We start from the raw sequence: 18,205 nt of genomic DNA, 5'->3' as shown, positions 1-18,205 counted from the left end.
GGATAAACTCATTTCAGCTCAGAGCAAGTGCTTTGTACCACTACTGTACTTTCTACAATATTTCTGAGCAATTACAATAAGCCCCAAAGCAGTTTTTAAAATACTGAGTACTTCTCAAAGGAAAAGTAATGGATTTCTGTTCCACCACACTGGAAGAGGCTCCATGTACTACAGATTCTTTATTATGCATTCTTCTGAATAGCTAAAACCCACAACCTTGGTGTCATTAGCACCAAGCTCTGACCAACTGAGCTCCTCTCAGGGGAGGGCAGGATCAGGACCAAAGGGATGTCTGCACTGGCAGCATTTCTCCAGGCCCAACCTTATCAGCAATGGCAGCACAGACTGCCCCCTGAGCTCCAGGCATCCCAGAGCCAATCCTTACCTTTCAGTGTTCACCTCACCCCTCAGAGAGCCTCCAGGCCAAGTGAGACTGGAGAGACAGAAACTTCTTTGAGACATCTTATATCTAAAACATTTGATTTCCTCCATTAAATGAAAGCCACCATCTACCTGCAATGTTTCTATGATTTTTTTCTTAACCTGAAAGAAAAAAATGGGACTTGGGTACATTTCTGTCTGTAACTATGCTGCTTAATAAAGTCTGAATCATCTGTTTAACCAAATCTGACTGATCTTGGATATAAAGTGTCCCAATAAATTTTACCAAAGCAGGTCAGTGAACAGAAGCCAAAGAGGTCACTGGGGCACAGAGTGAACCACGACCTCAATCTCTGTTAATCTCTCTCAGTCCTGACTGAGCTGGAGGCAGACAGGGACACTCACACTGTGAGTGCTGCTGCTTCTTCAGCAAAAGCCTCAGCTGCAGCACAACCACCTCTTCCCCAGCTCTGTGTCTGGGGAGCTTTTCTGGTTTCCAAAAAGTCATGAGGTTCTTCCAAATCTGTTTAAGTTACATGGCCTTCAGAACTTCCTCTCTCATAAAGGTTATCTGATTCTTCACAAATATGTTCAACTGCTTTCATCTAATTCAGTAAAACTGACCAACACAGATCCACTAGAAACCCCTCTTCATTAGTTCTGCTTCTCATGAAATCACTTATTTAGAGTATATTAAAGACCAAGCATTTACTGCCAATGGTCTGTGAAAAGACAATGCAAGAATGAGCTGAGCTGGCTCAAAGCAATGCCTTATCGTTCCCTCTCTTCAGTTAAAAGGATGTAAGATGAGAGGAGACCTCCTTTGTCACATAATTATTTTTCCTGCTTTGCTAGGGAAAAAAGAAATCTATTTTCCCTCAGCTGTTAGCCCATTCCAATGTCCCTTTCTACTTTTTGACTGTCTGAAGACATGTATGAAGCTTTTTTTTTTAAGGAAGTACAAATAATTTGAGAAATCCCATGCAAAAAAAATACCTAATCTTTATGTTGAGAAATTCAAGCAGAAACTAAGAAGTGCCAAACTGAAGCTGCTCTGTGCAACCTTGCTGCAGTGTCTTTGTGGACCCTGATGAGCCCCCAGGCTCCAGGCCCGGGCACTGTTCTGTGGCCTCACCAGCCCCAGAGAACAGCGGGATTTGGGAGGGGTGGGGGTTGTCCTGTCTCTGCCATGTGTGCAGGTCCTGCTGCAGCCAGGGAACCAGGGAGGGGAGGGCAGGGCAGGAAGGGGTGCTCTCCCAGGAGGACTGATCAGGATGCTCCCCACTGCTATCTGCTTGCACTTCTGAGCTCCTGTGAGAGAACTTGAACAATTTAACCTATCTCAAACCAGCCCATAATGGTACATTCTCCATTTTCCAGGCACCTTCCCTGCAGTCCCCTGGCTGGATGCCCAGAAGTGCAGCACATGAAGGACTGGAACAACGGCCTGGGGGGTGTAAAACCCCGGAGCCTCAGGAAGGGGGCGAGGCTTCACTCAGCCCTTCCTCACTGCACAACAGAAGGGACAGGGCTCAGGCCCCAGCCCTGCTTTGTCCTCACTGGAAATGTGTATCTATCACACAAACTAACAACTTCAACTTCCCACTCCATGAACTTTGAGAAACCCAGGTGCTCTGAGCTTAGTCATTAACCAGCCTGAGGAGAAGGAGTAGGAAATCAATAACAGCAATGGTTTAAATGTGTCACGTTATCTGAGAAAGCTCCCCACAGGGAGTGGCACAGATACTGTATCTGCTGCTTTTGATATCAATGACTGGGCCTGGATTAGCTATTCCAGAGCAAAGACAGGACCTTCACTTACAAGGGATTTATAAAGAGAAGAAACCCTACAGGAAAAAAAAGGCTGTGAGGAAAACTTGAATATTTTTTAAAATTTTTGACTGGAACTTGGCTACGAGGGAAAAGTGAGAGGAAGCATCAGATCAAAAGTGAACTTAAAACAACACAATGAATATTTGCTCAACATGTTTTGGCATTGGTAAGAGAACAAGAGAGCACATATTAGAGCCAAAATGAGCAAAAGTCTGGATATGCTGCTAAAAATACAATGCAAGAGGGAAGTGTCACCTCAGAACTGAGAGAAGATAAACTGCTGGAACACACACAGATCACAGCAAGTGTTGGCAAGACAAATAGAAGTGGAAATGTGGGAAAAGGAGCAGAAAACTGAGAAAGCTCAACATGCAACTTGTTCCTCAAGAGTGTATGTCTAAGATTCACTAAGGAGTGTTTGAGAGCAAAACATAAAACAGATACACCTGTATAAACTTAATAATACTAGAACCCCAAAACTTTAATAAGTAATAAAGCAGCAAGTCCTGAAAAGAGTGCTGAAAGACAAACAGTAATAAACAGCAGCTGAAATACAAGAGGGAAGGAAGAGTCTGAGCACATTAATTAACACTAAGATAGTGGACTCAAGGGGGAAAATTAATCAAGTGCTGCTAAGGAAAAAGGAAAGAAGAAAAACACAGAGGAACATTGCAAGTAAGGCAGGCTGAATCAGGAGAATGCTTAAATCTTTATTTATAATCCTCTCAGATTGTTTTAGATCCTTTACCTTAAAAATTTTACGATCAGAAATAGTTGAAATCATGTATTTTGCTCAAGTTAAAAATGGCTGTGTAAACACACCATGTATTACCACGCCACTAATACCATTTGTTGTTGATACCCAAATGCAAGAGCCAGAATAAAGCAGCCACCTTCCTCACAGGACCACAGGACAGTTGGGTTGGGAGGGACCTTAAAGCTCCTGTCATTGCACCCCCTGCCACAGGCAGGGACACCTTCCATGACCAGCTTAACAACTCCTCTGGTTGGGTCTTACAGCTTGGTGGAAAACTCTTTAAAGTGGGAAAATCCAGAGCAATACTTATAAAAGACTTTAATAGAACCTACACCTAATATACTGTTTTGTAAAAAACACTTAAGTTTTCTCAATATTTTGTAAAAAACAAGAGTATTTTTTCCCCAGCTTTCAGCACTTTAGGCAAGCTTTCCCTTTAAGGTTTCCCAATGCTCCCTCTCCCCCACTATCAGTTTAAGACATCTGGAAGTGCTAATATCAGGGTGTCTTTACTGTAACAGGTTCATATTTTAACCATGTTCAAGTTTAGCCACAGTGCTGAATTTTCTGTACAGTACCCATGTTTTGGGCATTCTCAGCTGTAACTCTCTGTCAACACAGACTGTTTCCAGTAACTCTGCCAGAGGGCAGGGTTAGGTGGGATATTGGGAAGGATTTCTTCCCTGGGAGGGTGGGGAGGCCCTGGCACAGGTTGCCCAGAGAAGCTGTGGCTGCCCCAGCCCTGGAAGTGTCCAAGGCCAGGTTGGACGGGGCTTGGAGCAACCTGGGCTGGTGGAAGGTGTCCTATGGCAGGGGGTGGCACTGGATGAATTTTAAGGTCCCTTCCAACCCAAAGCATCCTGTGATTCCATAACATTTAGTACTTTTTTGCTGTTATTACAGGCTGACAGGAGCTAAAAAGCAATGCAAGGAGGAGAGAGGGCTGCCCATTTTCACACTCCCTGCCACCTCGTGTTGTTTCCAGGAGATCAAAGTCTCAGAATACCTGAGGGTTAATGCATTTTTCACCACCGTGTGATGTCTCTCCCTGTTTCCAGGCAGAAGGAACTGCCAGCTTTGCTCAGCACAGGCAGCAGAGGGGAGCAGTCGTGGGGGTGAGGAGTGCAATGCTCCCCTTCCCCAAGAGCTGCCTGGTGTCTGGTCTGCCTTCTGAGCCCCAGCAAACATGAGCCACTTCATAAGGTCAATTCTGTGTGTACTGCCCTACAAGCAAGCTGGGGGATATCCATCTGTGCACCTGAAATCTGGAGCTACACCTAAGCACTGCACTTTAACTTATCTCACACCTTTACAGCTCGGTGCTAAACCTGGCCCATAGCATCCTTCTTGATTTTATAACCTACCATAACTGGAGCAAAGCCAATGCAAGTAAACTCAATTATTAATACTGTGTACTGAATAAATACAACTAACAACCATGGTGTACCAGAGTAATATTCATTACACTACAATGTACTCTACTAATAGTACTTGACTACACAGTTTGAGATCAATTCACTTACTCTGAACATGTCAAAATTTTTCCTTCATTCCCCAACCTCTATTTTTTCTTCCTAAAACATAATAAACTTGAATTTTATATCCCAATCAAGGAGGAAAAAGAAATAATTATGGCATTATATACATAACATGCAGTGTAGCACAACAGGGAAATCCCTGAGGAAAGTATCAGAGCAATAAAGTGATATCCCAAGGTGACCTGACAATTTCCAGCCACAGTGTCTGGCTCAGGCCCAAGCAGTTCATACCCAGCAGTTGTGACTCTGCTCTGATAACACCCTGCAGGGGCTGAACCAGCACTGCCCATATCAGCAAAGTGTTTACACCACAGATCTCAGTGCTGGGACCTCACAAACTTGGGGCAGAAGAGGCTTCACACCCAAGAGAGCACATTAAGAAAGAGGGCACAAGGATCAGCTCAGAAACATATCAATGGAGCTTCACTCTCTGATCTTAACTGATGCATTTTTAATACAAAGAAATAACTGCAACGAAATGGAATGGAGTGGTGAGAAGAGGGTGATGAGAAGGCTCTACAAAATTCCATGTGGGACAGAGGAAGTGTAGATGCAACTGTTTGTTAGGTCTCAAAAACATGCCAAGGAAGTCACCAGTGAACTATCAGAGAGCTCAATAAAGTGATTTTTCCACACAGCACCCAGCTGAAGTATAATACTGCTGTTCCAGGCTGCCATGGAAACCAGGGGTAAAGGGGTTGAGCCTTAGGTATCAAACAACTGTGAGAGGGAGAACATCCTTCCTTGCTGTTACACAGAATGGTTGGCAAGTGCTTGTCGTGGGCCTGGGCTGGAACCTTCCCTGTTTGCCACTCTCCTGGAAGGGCTGCAAGTGGAGCAGCAAAAGGACACACAAGGTGTTCCAAAATCTTTACAGCTCAAGGGGACTCTCCCCCACAAACAGTAGAAACAGAAGTATCTGTTTGACAGAAGTATACATAACTCCATCTGTAAACATTACAAATTAAACTCTAAGCCATGCATTTAGTTATAAACTGTCAAAATGTATGATATGAGAGAGAATAAGCTGTGTTTTGCACACCACAGCAGTAAGTCACATTTCTGCATCTCTGCATCACCACAAATCTTTGCCATTCTGGGGCCAGCCCCACAAACCTGGAGTTTCCAGAGGGAAAAAAGAAAAAATATTACTTTATCACAAATCTTGAGAACAAAAAGCAAACTAGCTCAGCCTGGTTTTCTGCACCATTATCATTAAGATTTGTAATCAAATCTTTGTTACCTTTGTAACTCAGATAAAGAACTCATGGCACTTTGAATCTCTTTCCTTCGTTAATCAGGACTTAAAATTCCAGTCTGTTACTGAAATATTCACAGGTGGTACCAGGACTGGCATATATTTTCTTCTGTACATTAATGGAAAGATTGACATCTTCTGGAAGCAAATGCAGTGGTGATTGGTTGAAAAGACAGTTCAACAGCTGCTTGGAAAATTACAGATCCAAGTGCTGCCAACTCACAAACTCCATCTCCTCATCATTCAGAGCACAAAGATTCTGTGTCACTGATCACTTCACCAACTCACCAAATTATAAACCAGGAGATGAAAACAAATGGGTTCCTTTCCTCTGAACCCAGACAGAGTGAGGTCTGCTGAGATGCTGTCAGTGCTGCCACCCCAGGATGAAATGCTGATCTCTGGACAGGCCCAGCAGCTGAATTCCTTTCTCCTCTCTCTCACAGCAGCCGTGGCAATGCCTGTGATTCTCTCCCTCGAGCTGACTGTGCCCCAGCAGTGTGTGCCCAGCCCAAAGCCCCCTGTGTGCTGGGCTGCAGCCAGAGCAGGGTGGGCAGCAGGGTGAAGCCCCACCTGCAGAGCTGCCTCCAGCTCTGGGCTCCAACAGAATCAGGACATGGAGCTGCTGGAGCAAGTCCAGAGGAGGCCATGGAGATGCTCCAAGGGCTGGAGCCCCTCTGCTCTGGAGCCAGGCTGGGAGAGCTGGAAGTGTTCAGCCTGGAGGAGAGAAGGCTCCAAGGAGACCTGAGAGCTCCTTCCAGGGCCTAAAGGGGTTCCAGGAGAGCTGGAGAGGGACTGAGGACAAGGGATGAAGGGACAGGACAAGGGGGAACGGCTTCCCACTGCCAGAGGAGAGGGTTAGATGGGATATTGGGAAGGATTTCTTCCCTGGGAGGGTGGGGAGGCCCTGGCACAGGTTGCCCAGAGGAGCTTTGGCTGCCCCATCCCTGGAAGTGTCCAAGGCCAGGCTGGATGGGGCTTGGAGCAACCTGGGCTGGTGGAAGGTGTCCCTGCCCATGGCAGGGGGTGGGACTGGATGGGCTTTAAGGTCCCTTCCAACCCAAACTATCCTGTGATTCTGTGAACTGCAAAAATCATTTAACACTTTTGTTTTGTTAAACCACAGTTTTAGAAAAAGCTCCTCTCTGCAGATCAGAAGTAACTTGTATTCAAGGGCTCTAGAGAAAGAATTTCAGTGATTTCCACTATGTTCCCAGTGGGGAACAAGAAGTGAGAATCTACAGCTGGCTGCCTACTAAAAGTTAAACCATAAGACACATAAGACACAAAATTCTTGTTACAAGACCCAGAGTTAAGACTACAAAGGTCACTTGGCACCTTGACTGGCCCAGCAACTGCTGTCATCTCCATTCAGCAGCAGGTTCAGACTCCAGAAGTGACACAGGTGCCAAAGTCAGCCAAGTTACAGCTGCAGAGGCTGCCAGGGGAGCCCAGGCCTTCCCAGGGTATCAAAAGAGTCTGAAGGGAGGAAGTACTTTGAGGACTCTGGTTGAGCTCCCTTCAAACAAGAGTCACGTGAGCAACATCCTTGGAATCAAAGGGGCTCCCCACAAATACAGTCACACACAGCCACTTCCTAGAGCAGGAATTCCATGGGAAACATAGAAACTCTAGTTCGAGATTCTCTACTTCTTTTGGTTCAAAACTCTGGAAAGAAAAAAAGGGGACTCTTCCTAAACCCAGCTCTAATTGCAAGAAATTACTTCTGGTTTTATGGAGACCTGTGCAAATAGACTGGTCTCACTTGGTGTGTTACATTTTCTGTTTTCCCTAAAGAAAAAACTAGCAGCTTAAAAAGGCAGGCTGTGAGAACCCAGGAATAACAGCAATCCTTTGTTCACCTCAAAAGATGCTCTTTTGTTGAAATGCATCTATCTCTTCTTCATCAATGAAAAAAGAAGTCACTTAATTAAAAAGTCAGTTAATTAAAGTGACTTCAAGAATACAAGATGAAAATCAAAACGGGGGGCAAAAATGCTTTGAACCAACAGAGCAGAAAATTGCCATTATTTATGTCACCACAAACTGAAATTCCACTACCACTATATCTATGTAGTTAAATATTTCTACAGTGAGTTTCACTCTAATAAGTTGCTAAAAGTATTTCTAGGCCCTTTTTCCTAAGTCATAAGAACTTCTAAGTTATCCAGAACACTTATTTCAACAATGATGAAATGACCAAAACAAGCAGCAGAGACTGTGGTAGATCTGACAAACTGCATTAAAGGGATTTCCAAAGATGATGTTATGACTTTGTAGAAGCCAATTCCCCCCACAGATGGTGCCTATTAAAGCCCCCAGACTATTCCTGAGTGAACAGGCTCCAAGCAGTGAGAGCTGTGTTACCCCTCCCAGCCCCTCCTGCCCTCCCGTCCCACCCAGGCCCCGGTGCCGCGGGTGGAGAGCGGCACTGCCAGCTGTTCCCAGCTGTTCCCAGCTGGAATGGCACAGGTTAACAGGCACAAATGCTGAACTCCACACCTCCCTCCTGAGCTGGGGACTCACCCCAGACCCGGGCTCAGCTTTGCTGGGGGCTCTCAGAGCTGGGGTTAAACCAGGGTACAGACACTGCTGGTGAGGGAGCTCCTCGCTGCTCCTGCAAGATCTGAGAGCACTTCTGCACAACAAACACCCTTTTCTCCCCCTCCAGGTACCCCAAAACATTCCACCACACCTCCTGCTCCATGTAAATAAGGGAAACTTCCATGAAAAGGATGTGAACAGTTGCAGGGCTCAGCTAGTCATGGTTCAGGTTAAAGACAACTGAGGCAGTGTGAGGAGACCAACATGAACAAGGAAGGAAGGAGGCAGTGCTGCAATGGGAGCAGCACACACCTGAGAGTCCACTTTTTCCAAATTCAGATGTATCTTCTTTGAAACTCAAGCTTGTCTTTGTTTCCTAAATCCAGCTACTGTTGAATGCTTGCAGATTAAGAGAATACTGGATTTGGTTTAACCACTTTCTTTGTGCCAAGGAATATGGCTTTTTCAATAGGATACAGACCTTTTTAATCATGCCCACCTCTTTCTCTTCAGAAGTAATTACTGCAGTGTACCAGCACTGCACTTCATCAAATAAGTCTAGGGCTTCCTTAATGCAAAAGAGAGAGAATTGTAATTACAGTGTTTGCTGAGAGAAACGTCATTTTTGCAATTTAATTCCCGCTCCTGGTCCGCAAAAAGTCTGACAATCTCCAGCAGAATTTGCACCTTTGGAAAGATCAGAGCCATGGGGACTCTTCCCATTTGTAATCCAGTCAGGAAGGGCTAAGATCTGGTGGTGTTTGATTGCTTTTGGTAATTAGTTCCTATCTTCACAGAGAGAACCATCGCTGTCATCTAAAATAAACCCAGCAATGCATCTGACACACAGGGAGCAAACTCATGTCCTGGCATCATTTCCCCACAACTCCTGGAACAATACTCAAAAGGAATCCAAGCAAGGTTTTTCTCATCTGCTGAGTGCAGAGGGTGTCCCTCCTGGAACAGATCTGTATAACACAGAAAGCAAACCTGAGTGAAGAGGAAATGGCACAGATCTGGCTGGTACAACAGTGACTATTCTGAACCATAAACATCAAGAGGTGTTTATTCCTCTTCTCTCAGAAAGTTGTAGCATTAAAGCATCGTCAAACAGAGACTCCCCAGCTGAAGCCCTGCAGTCACAGGAGCAGCTCTATTTCCCAGATCGATCTGTCTGTAATTAAATTAATATAGTGGAAAACAAGCAGTAGTATTTGAAAGCCTTACACAATTTATCTCCAACATGCAGTGCCAAAAATAATTTTCCAAGCTCTGAGTTTACTTAGCAGTACACGGGAGCAGAACACAGACTTTGTTCCAGGCTTACAAGGAGTGCTTTCATTTCCAGCAGAGATTTGAACTTATTATACAGAACTGGCAGCACAGAATTCATTTCAAAGGTAATTTGTCTTTCCTTACATTATACATTTGCTCTAAAGTATTTTAGTACCACAAGTTCTGTCAATTAATTCAATACATTTAAGTTATTTGAAAGTTGATATTAATTCATACTCATAAAGTAGTTAATAGCTGATTTTAAGCCAGCTTATTTTTGGTCTGCTGTCACGTGAAACATGACCAGTTCCATATATTCAGGTAGCAAGTCATAAAGAAAACTACATGTGGTTTAAATTACTGCTGCTCCCGTTAGCAGCTCCCAGAGTGAACTCCTGCACTGAGGCAGAGTCAGCACAGCAGGTATTTCATTCAGGTTTTCAACCCAAGCCCAGTGTGCCCTTCATTCACACCTCCTGCACCGAAAGCAAATTCCTGAGGTCTTTTCCCACTCGCTCCTGAGAGTAGCAGGACACATCTTTGGGAAGGAGATGCCATCATCCACAAGTGGCCATAAAATGTTTTGCTGTCCTTCAACACTTCTTTGCGCTTCCAGATCTGAACAATCTTTTATTTTAATTTCTTCAAGGCTTCCCATCCCCTGAAGAGTCAGGAACATGCAAAGCTTAAAAGAATCAAAAAAGTAATTTTGTGGCTACTTTTCCCATAGTCAAACAATCTCTGAAAAGCTAAAGAATGGGAAAAAGAAATAGTGAGGAAGAAAGAGTCCATGAGATGTCAAAACCCAAATACAAATGCCATCCAGCAGCAAACAGGAGGAAACAGTGAAAACCTTTTGATTTGAAACAATACACACAATGAAACCAAAGCTTTAGTTTCAAGAATGTCACAAATATTAATCATTTGTATTTCTTCACAAAAACCTGATTTGGATGAAACCACATTAATTGTGTGTGATATGAACTCATTTCACCTTACCTACCTTCCTTTAGAGAGCTGATGAAACATTTAATGCATGCCTGGCAACCCAAGTTACCTTCCACCCAAGCCAGTTCATCATTTGCATCTTATTTGCAGTTTGAATTTTGTAAACTTTCATTTCAAGACAAACACATTGTAAAAATGACCTCGAGGCTCAGAAACAAGAAGTACAAAGTTCAGATCTTGTTTATCTACACCACACATTAAAATTAAAATGAAGTCATTTCCACCTTTCAGACTTACCTTCCCTTTTTGAATGTGGCTAAAGGCATGTTTTTAACTGCTTTGTATAGTTCTGGGGGTGTTTTTATTTCTGTATACCACACATACAGAATATTTTATAAATCCTTGACATTGCTATGACAAATCTTGAACGAGTAAATAATAATTTTTCAAAATATATGTTAGTCCTTTACTTTGCAACTTCTTCCCTATACTCATACACTAAAAAATGATTCTGTTGAAGAAGCTGTGAGAAAGCAGACATTATACCCTCAATAACAATACTGCCTCCAATGAATGAATCACATTATTTTCTAATTTGTTCACAATGCGAAATATTTATGATACCAACTTCTTAATAATAAATAAATGACTGAAGAGATAAAGCCTTTTAACACATGCCAAAGTCAGTAACATTTCTCACTATTTGCAGTTCCTTGCAAAAGGCCCATATGCAGGAAATTATATTTATCAGTCTTCATTCCATGCTCAATAACATCCATCTGTCCAGAACAATTGTTCCATCGATCACAAAGCCCTGCACAAATAATTTTTTTAAACCATTACTCTATTTACAATGTTATGCCCCCTATAAAAATACTATTAATCAGAGTAAATAAGACTATTTCCCAGCGAATTTGCTTTCTGGAATCCTGTCCAACAGCAAAGCAAGCAGTTGTTTGTTCATTGCTTTTCCAGACCATACAATGGCCACTTTATGGTGTTTTTTCCTGGTTTTAGCCTTCAATGTCCTTTGGCAGAGCAGAAATCTTTTAGCTTGCCCTTAATTAAGCACCCAGAGCACTAATAAAAATCAAAATGAGCATGCATCCTGTATGCAAGCAAGCCAAGTCAGAATTCCTGCACTTACTGACTCAGCTTGCACCATTCCATCAGGAGTTTTCAGAGGAACTTCCTAGAACAGGTGAGGAACAACACAACATTCCAGGCTGGAGCAGGAGAGTGTGAGGAAGCCCAAGGGCTGCCAGGAAACACTCCCTAGAGGTGTCCTGCTCTGGCAGGGCAGAGCTCAGGCACAGATCCACCCAGCCCTAAGCAAGCCCAGCACTCAGTGCTGCCAGGGGGCAGTTTGGCTGCTCAGCAGTGACTGGTTCCACACACCAACCTACAGAGAAGACTCTGAGGGGGAAAATACACCAGGAGAAACATGGTCTAAAGGAACTTCACCTGCTTCCTGCACCAGCTACTCCTAAGGACAACTTCAGTGTGCCAAAGCAAAGAGCCCCAAAGCAGTGGAGAGCCCTCACATCCAGGAAAGCCACAGCACTCCTGGAACTGAACAGTGAGGGGGTTCCCCGGTTCTGTTCCATCAGCAAACGCTGTCAGAGCTGTGTGACAGAGGCAAGGCAGGCAGTGGCAGCACTGCTCAAACCACTGCTGAAAACCTCCTCAAGAACTCACAGCTTTCTGGCTTACCTGGCAGAAAATAAATGAGGGGAGGAGATGGATATGGGAGAGAAAGAATGGGAATAATGAAAGTACTTGAAACTAGTCAAGTAGTTTCCTCTTCAACCATGAGAGAGACAGTTTTTCCTTACAAAAAAAAAGCTTCTTTTCTGCCACAGACTTGATGGCTGGTTTTCCTTCACAGCTCAAGAGACTGTTCCAACCACTAATTGCTTCTGGTGAGGAAAAAGAAATATTTATTCCACAAGTATGGCTCTCTGCCTTTAAAATGTGGGGAGGTCAGAGTGCTGTGGAGCTTTCAGATTGTTTACTATCAATAACAGAAGGCAGAAGCAGACAGGCACGCACACACCCAAGGCAGCTCGGAACGGGGAGCTCCAGAAATGGAAACAGCCTGGTTGTCATGGCAGCAGAGCATGATACCTGAGCTAATTACTCAGGCTGAGAGGCAGAGCTAATTAGCCCAGATGCAGCATCACCCTGACACAGTTATGATCCTTCTGGGACCTGCACACGTGTATTGCTGATCAGGCATTTCAGTTTGCTCACAGACCTCAGCGTTCCACTCTCTGCTTTACAGAAGGGTTCACAAAAAGAAAGAAAAAAGGGGGAAAAGCAAAAATATGTTCCTACAAAGAGGAAAGCAATGGAAAAGAGCTCGCAAAAACAAAACCCTCAGAAAACTCTGAACACTGACCTGAAAATCCTGTGCAAGGGAGGAGGATGCCTGTGTCCACAATGCTGCTCAGGACAGCAAGCTCAGGAGTATGGACACACCTCCACCCCCAGCCCAGGGGCAGGTCCTTGATAAATCCCTTTCTCATTATGACAGGCTAAAATCAAAAAGTTCCCTCTTATCTAATAAAGCAAACACCCAAAATAAGCTCCTGACTGAGCAATGAGAAGCTAAACACAACACCATCTGCTTTAGATTGCGAATCCTGTGGAAAATAAATACCTACTACCAACAGACAAACCTGGGGTTTTTCAAGGACTGGAAACAGCATTTACTTGCTGTTTTTCCAGGAAAAAAATGTATTTTAAAACTAACTTTGTCATCTATCTGATACAAGATCCTCCTAGAAGCAGCAGCACATTTCAAAAGGCTGGAAACAAAAACTAAACAGGTGAGTGTGTCAGTCCTTGTTAACCATTTTTCTGCCACAGAAATCCAACGTAACATGATGCAGGAGACTACACAGACAAGCTGGGAAAGGCAGGGATTTTTGTTTGTATTCTTGGAGGAAAAAAAACAGCAAGATAAAGAAAAATCCTGTAAGAAACTATTTCCCCTCTTCATAATCAAAATCAGCAACAAACAGACTGAGCTGGCAAACTAGAGGCAGGATGGCCTGGACAGGGACTCCCACACAAAGCTGGTTATTGAACTGAGCTGCTTTGGCAGTTCAACACAAGACACTTCTCATTTATACCCTTTGACTCCCTGCAAACCCAGGCAGAGCACTGGAGTCATGCTCAAGTGTTTTAATGGACATCAATGTATGGAGCAGAACACGTTATACAGGACGGAACTGAGGGAACAGATGCTCAGAAGAGTTAACAAAGGACAGACAGGCTTGAACTTTTGGTGTACATTTATTTAATTTTAAGTTGCACAGATCTTTTAAGTTCATCTGCAAAAGTCATTAATTTAATAGTTTTTTTGTATTAACAATTTACACAACAATGCCTGCTCACTCATATTTACAAGAGATCACTTCTCACTTCAGGAACATCTCTAAGCAGAGCTGGAGGATGATGAGAGGTTCATTCAAGCATCTGTGCTGCCCAAGAGAATGGGATAAATACATAGAAATCAATGTTTCTCTGAGCAGAAAGGTATTTTTGTCAGGGTCAATACTGTTGCTAAATAAAACAGTTTGGTGCCTCAATGATTTCTAATTGAAGGCAGAAAATAGGCACACACTCTTCACCTGCTTAAAACTTCTGAAAGACATGTCCAGCTAAGTGTACTTTATATACATTTAGATATCCAATAATTCTAAGCACTGTTCAAATGCTAGATTTATAAACCTGGCATCACTTTCCTAGTTTCCTGAGGCACCTCCTCCCAAGCTCGTTGTGCTCCTCCCTTCAATCAACAAGCACAAAGTTAGGTATATTATCAGTCAGCAGGGGCAAGAAGGCTGGAGAATGAGACAGTGTTAGTGAGCCAGACTGAAAAGAAGAAAATGAAGGAATATTAGGAAAGATAAAGCAGCTGTTTGGATTCACAAGGGTCTGTTATTTATCAGAAATAGAAACAAGCCAGGATGTCAACACAAGTCTTTTAAGGGAAATAAAAATGTCATAATAGAGCATATAATCTTCCCATGACAAAGGACCTTGGTCTTTCTCCCCAAATACAGAACATCTGTGTGTTTCTGTACCTCATTTCCATTAAGGAAAGCTTCACATGCACTTTCCCCTAAGTGGACTATCAATAAAAGCCACTCTCTTCTGATAAGCTTTTATTTATTCTAGAAAACAGGCATGTTACTGGAAACTGGAAAGAACTGCATTGTTTGCCAGGAGTTTAGCCCTGTTCTACAGCTGTTACTGTAGCCACTGCAAAAATTCCACCACACGACCAAATCTCCCAAACACACTCTAAGTTCAGGGGATAAGTCATTTTTGCTTCCTTTCTCCAGTCCCTGCTCTTTGGGACCAGAAGGCCACTGGTGGAAGCTCAGCAGAGATATCCCTGAGGGGACAAAGCAGAGTATTGAAAACAGACAGAAAGTCACCACTAAAATAAAAAAAGCCAAGAAAGTCACTGCCATCAGCAACTCTGCTGCTGCCTCAGCCAGTAACAGAAAGCTTTTCTGGGAAGCACAGGGCTCACAGTGGGCATTCAGCCTGCACCAGGCACTAACAAGAGCTTTAAAACCCAGGAATCTTAGCAGAGTGCTGCCTTCTCTAACGAGGAGAAAGAAGGGAAGTACAAATTAGAGAGCAGCAGGGGAATGAAGATATTTATGACATGCCTTCACCAAAAGCTTGCATCAAGAATAAAAACACATGGCCGAGGATGCCTTTGGATTAATGCTGCCCAAATTCTTACAAAGAAGCTTCTGGTTTGGTTTTTTCATATACACCTTTAAGAGAGAGCTAAAAAAAGCAAACAGAACACAACTACTTTCACATGAGCTGCCAAACAGGGCTGACAAATGTTTCAGGGATCGGGTGTGAACAGCACAGGCACTGACACAGGCTGGAAACCTAAATTCCAACCTTCAGCCCTTCCACAGAATGCTCCCAGAGCTCCAGGCTTTCCTACCATCCACAGAATAAGTTTATTTCCTTCAGCTAGGAAAAAGGGTTGCTGATCTTGCTGATGGTTCCTGTTTCTTTTCTCTGATGCTTTTAACTGTACTTGGGACTTCACCTTATACTTAAGAAGGAAGAAAAGGGACTTCTACCCAGATCATTTGGTGCCTACAGGTATATTCCCACATCAGTTACAAAATGAAGAAAAGAAGTTCTGAATTGTGGTTATTTTCAACTCTACTCAGAGCACACTCCAGAAAGCATCAGGAAACAGTAAACAGTTTGGTTCTGGGTGCTACAGAGAGAGAAGAGCTCTGTCTTTGTCTCTTTTCAAGGCTGAGTTAACTGAAAAAAGACAACACATGAAAAATTCATTAGAAGGCAGTGTGGCAACAGAACATGGAGAGGCCGAGTGCTGCAGCCTGGCAATGGAGCTGCTTAAAGAGGGAGAAAAGGCAGGGCACTGCTGCTGACTGGAGAAAGTATCACAGGGGAAGAAATAGGACTGGTGCTTCATCCACAGGAAATCTTTCTTGTTAATCCAAGGCAACTGAAGCCTGACTCCTTCCTCTTCAGAATAAAGGAAATTCATTTTCCTAGAACAGAAGAAAAAATAACAAAGTTAAGGTATAGCTACACCTACCAACTTCTGTAATTTAACAAATGGGGCAGAAAGAGGAAGGGGAAGCAAAGCTACGCCTACCTGGAGCACCAGAGCTTCTGCCTCCTGTTGCTGACGAGCAGTGTCTCTGTGGGGACTTTACACTTTGGGATGATGACAGCAAAGTGAGAAAGAGTAGCCCCTGACAAATAAGCTTTAAACACAGTCACTGTGGAATGCAGACAATGTTTCATATCACCCATGCACAGAGTACCACCAATGTGAGTGTCTCCCACACCTCTCCCACACTGCACTAACACACGTTTGTACAATGGCAGGTTTATTCCACACAACTTGTTTCCCACGTTCTGTACCTCGACATCCTGAACACTGGATAAAGAAGTTGATTAAATCCAGAAGTGCTATGTCCCTGTCTTGTTTATATGATTCAATCCAGTCGTCCACCACAGACTGTCAAGAAAAAAAGAACACTTATCAGAGACTCTCACAAAGTGCTTTATTAAAGGCAAATGACTCATGGTTTTCAGAATATCATTTTATAGCTGACCATTTATCGTGCATAATTATACACGAGTACAAATTCAGAAATCTATGCACCTTCTCTCAGGGTGGAGACAGAACAAATATTGTCAGAGAGCATCATTTTCTGGTATTGTAATTGTATAAACACAAGTTCAAATTGAAATTTCTGTAATTCCTCAAAATTCTACTTAAAGAGTACTTTTTCAGTTTCAAAATTGTGTTGAAAAAGACCCAGACACTGTTACTCCATTCAGAATGGCCAATACATATTCCCAGAAAACCAGGGAGTAGAAACCTTTGGATAAATACTGATTTTACATTGCACAGTGAACACCTCAGGGTTTCTAAAGGCCAAGGCAGCGCATCAGTCACTCAGAAACACTGCACATGGGTCAGGAAGACAAAATGCAGTGAGGAATACTGGGTAAATAACATAATACACACGAGTTGGAGGTGGACTGTCTGGGAATTAGCAAGTCAGCTGGATCACAGTTAATGAAGTTGAGTCCCTGTTCAAAGTGCCCTCAGAACTACAGGCAGCCAGGTGATATTTTTATAATCCCTGATATTCCAAGCTCCTCAGCTACACAAACACTGTAGGTAAGGAACTGTGTATATTTAATGTAATCAAATATTAAACTTCACTTATTTCATGAGGAAAAAACCCAATCTTTACTGTTCCATACATGCAGCAGCATTCATTGAGAGAAGCTTGATTATGCTATCAGAGCACAGCTGGCAAATGGATTCGTTTATTTTGGACAGTTCAGGTTTACAATGAATTTCTATAAAATTAATTTTTTTTTAAAAATCACACACATCACCACCCCCACGCCCACAAACCCAGCTCCCACCGTGCTGACAGAGAATGAACAGCAAAGACCAAATCCAAACAATTCTATCTCTTAGAAAAATGTGCCTTTTTCTTAGCTAAGCTCTAAGGACAGGACCTCAAAAAATCTCTCTGCAGCTTCCAGCTCATCCAAGAGCAAATTCCTCCACCCAGCAGTGGGAGCTGGGCAGGTGTTTGAGGCAAAGGAAGCAGCAAAGCAGCTCTGTGTGTACCAGAGACACTCCCATGTTTAACACAGCCCACTGTGCTGCCCTCAAACCAGGCTCACACTGGCACTGTGACCATGGCACTCAACAGCCAGCAGTGACCTGAACACTCCACTGGAAAGGAAGTTTGTGCAGGTTTTGTGTCCCAGCACACACACACCCCCCCCAAGGAGGAGAAGCAACCTTACAAAGGGGTATCTCTGCTACTTAGAAGAAATCAAAAAGCAAATCTTGGCCTCAAATGAAGCTTTGCCACCCTGTTATTTCATCATGGATTCAGGCCTGTTCCTCTAAGTATCCATCACTTCCATCCATCCCCACAATTCTCCAGGGCACATAAAACCAAATGTAGCCAAATGTAAAAGTTATTTACTAAACCAAATATTGACAGATCTTAACGATCAGATTGTTGGTGTGCTACCAGTGTGCAAGATTTGTTTGAACAGCTCTGTTACTGTAGATACTGGAACAACATGCAATTGCCAGCAGGTATT

General features: G+C 43.3%; 1 protein-coding gene across 2 annotated transcripts in view; it reads right to left on the bottom strand.

Moving 5' to 3' along the window:
• STAG1 (stromal antigen 1) overlaps positions 1-18,205 on the bottom strand; it is a 162,584-nt gene that overhangs the window by 79,278 nt on the left and 65,101 nt on the right. For both annotated transcript variants that reach the window (XM_027703865.1, XM_027703866.1), the window contains exon 5: positions 16,484-16,580. In XM_027703865.1, coding sequence (XP_027559666.1) covers positions 16,484-16,580 — 97 coding nt within the window. The remainder of the gene's footprint in view (positions 1-16,483; positions 16,581-18,205) is intronic.

The sequence above is a fragment of the Neopelma chrysocephalum genome, unplaced genomic scaffold (genome assembly GCF_003984885.1).
Source record: "Neopelma chrysocephalum unplaced genomic scaffold, ASM398488v2 Primary Assembly neopelma1_252, whole genome shotgun sequence".
In the NCBI taxonomy this organism is placed as follows: Eukaryota; Metazoa; Chordata; class Aves; order Passeriformes; family Pipridae; genus Neopelma; species Neopelma chrysocephalum.
Note: the sequence above shows the minus strand (reverse complement) of the source record. Positions and strands in the feature narration are given on the sequence as shown.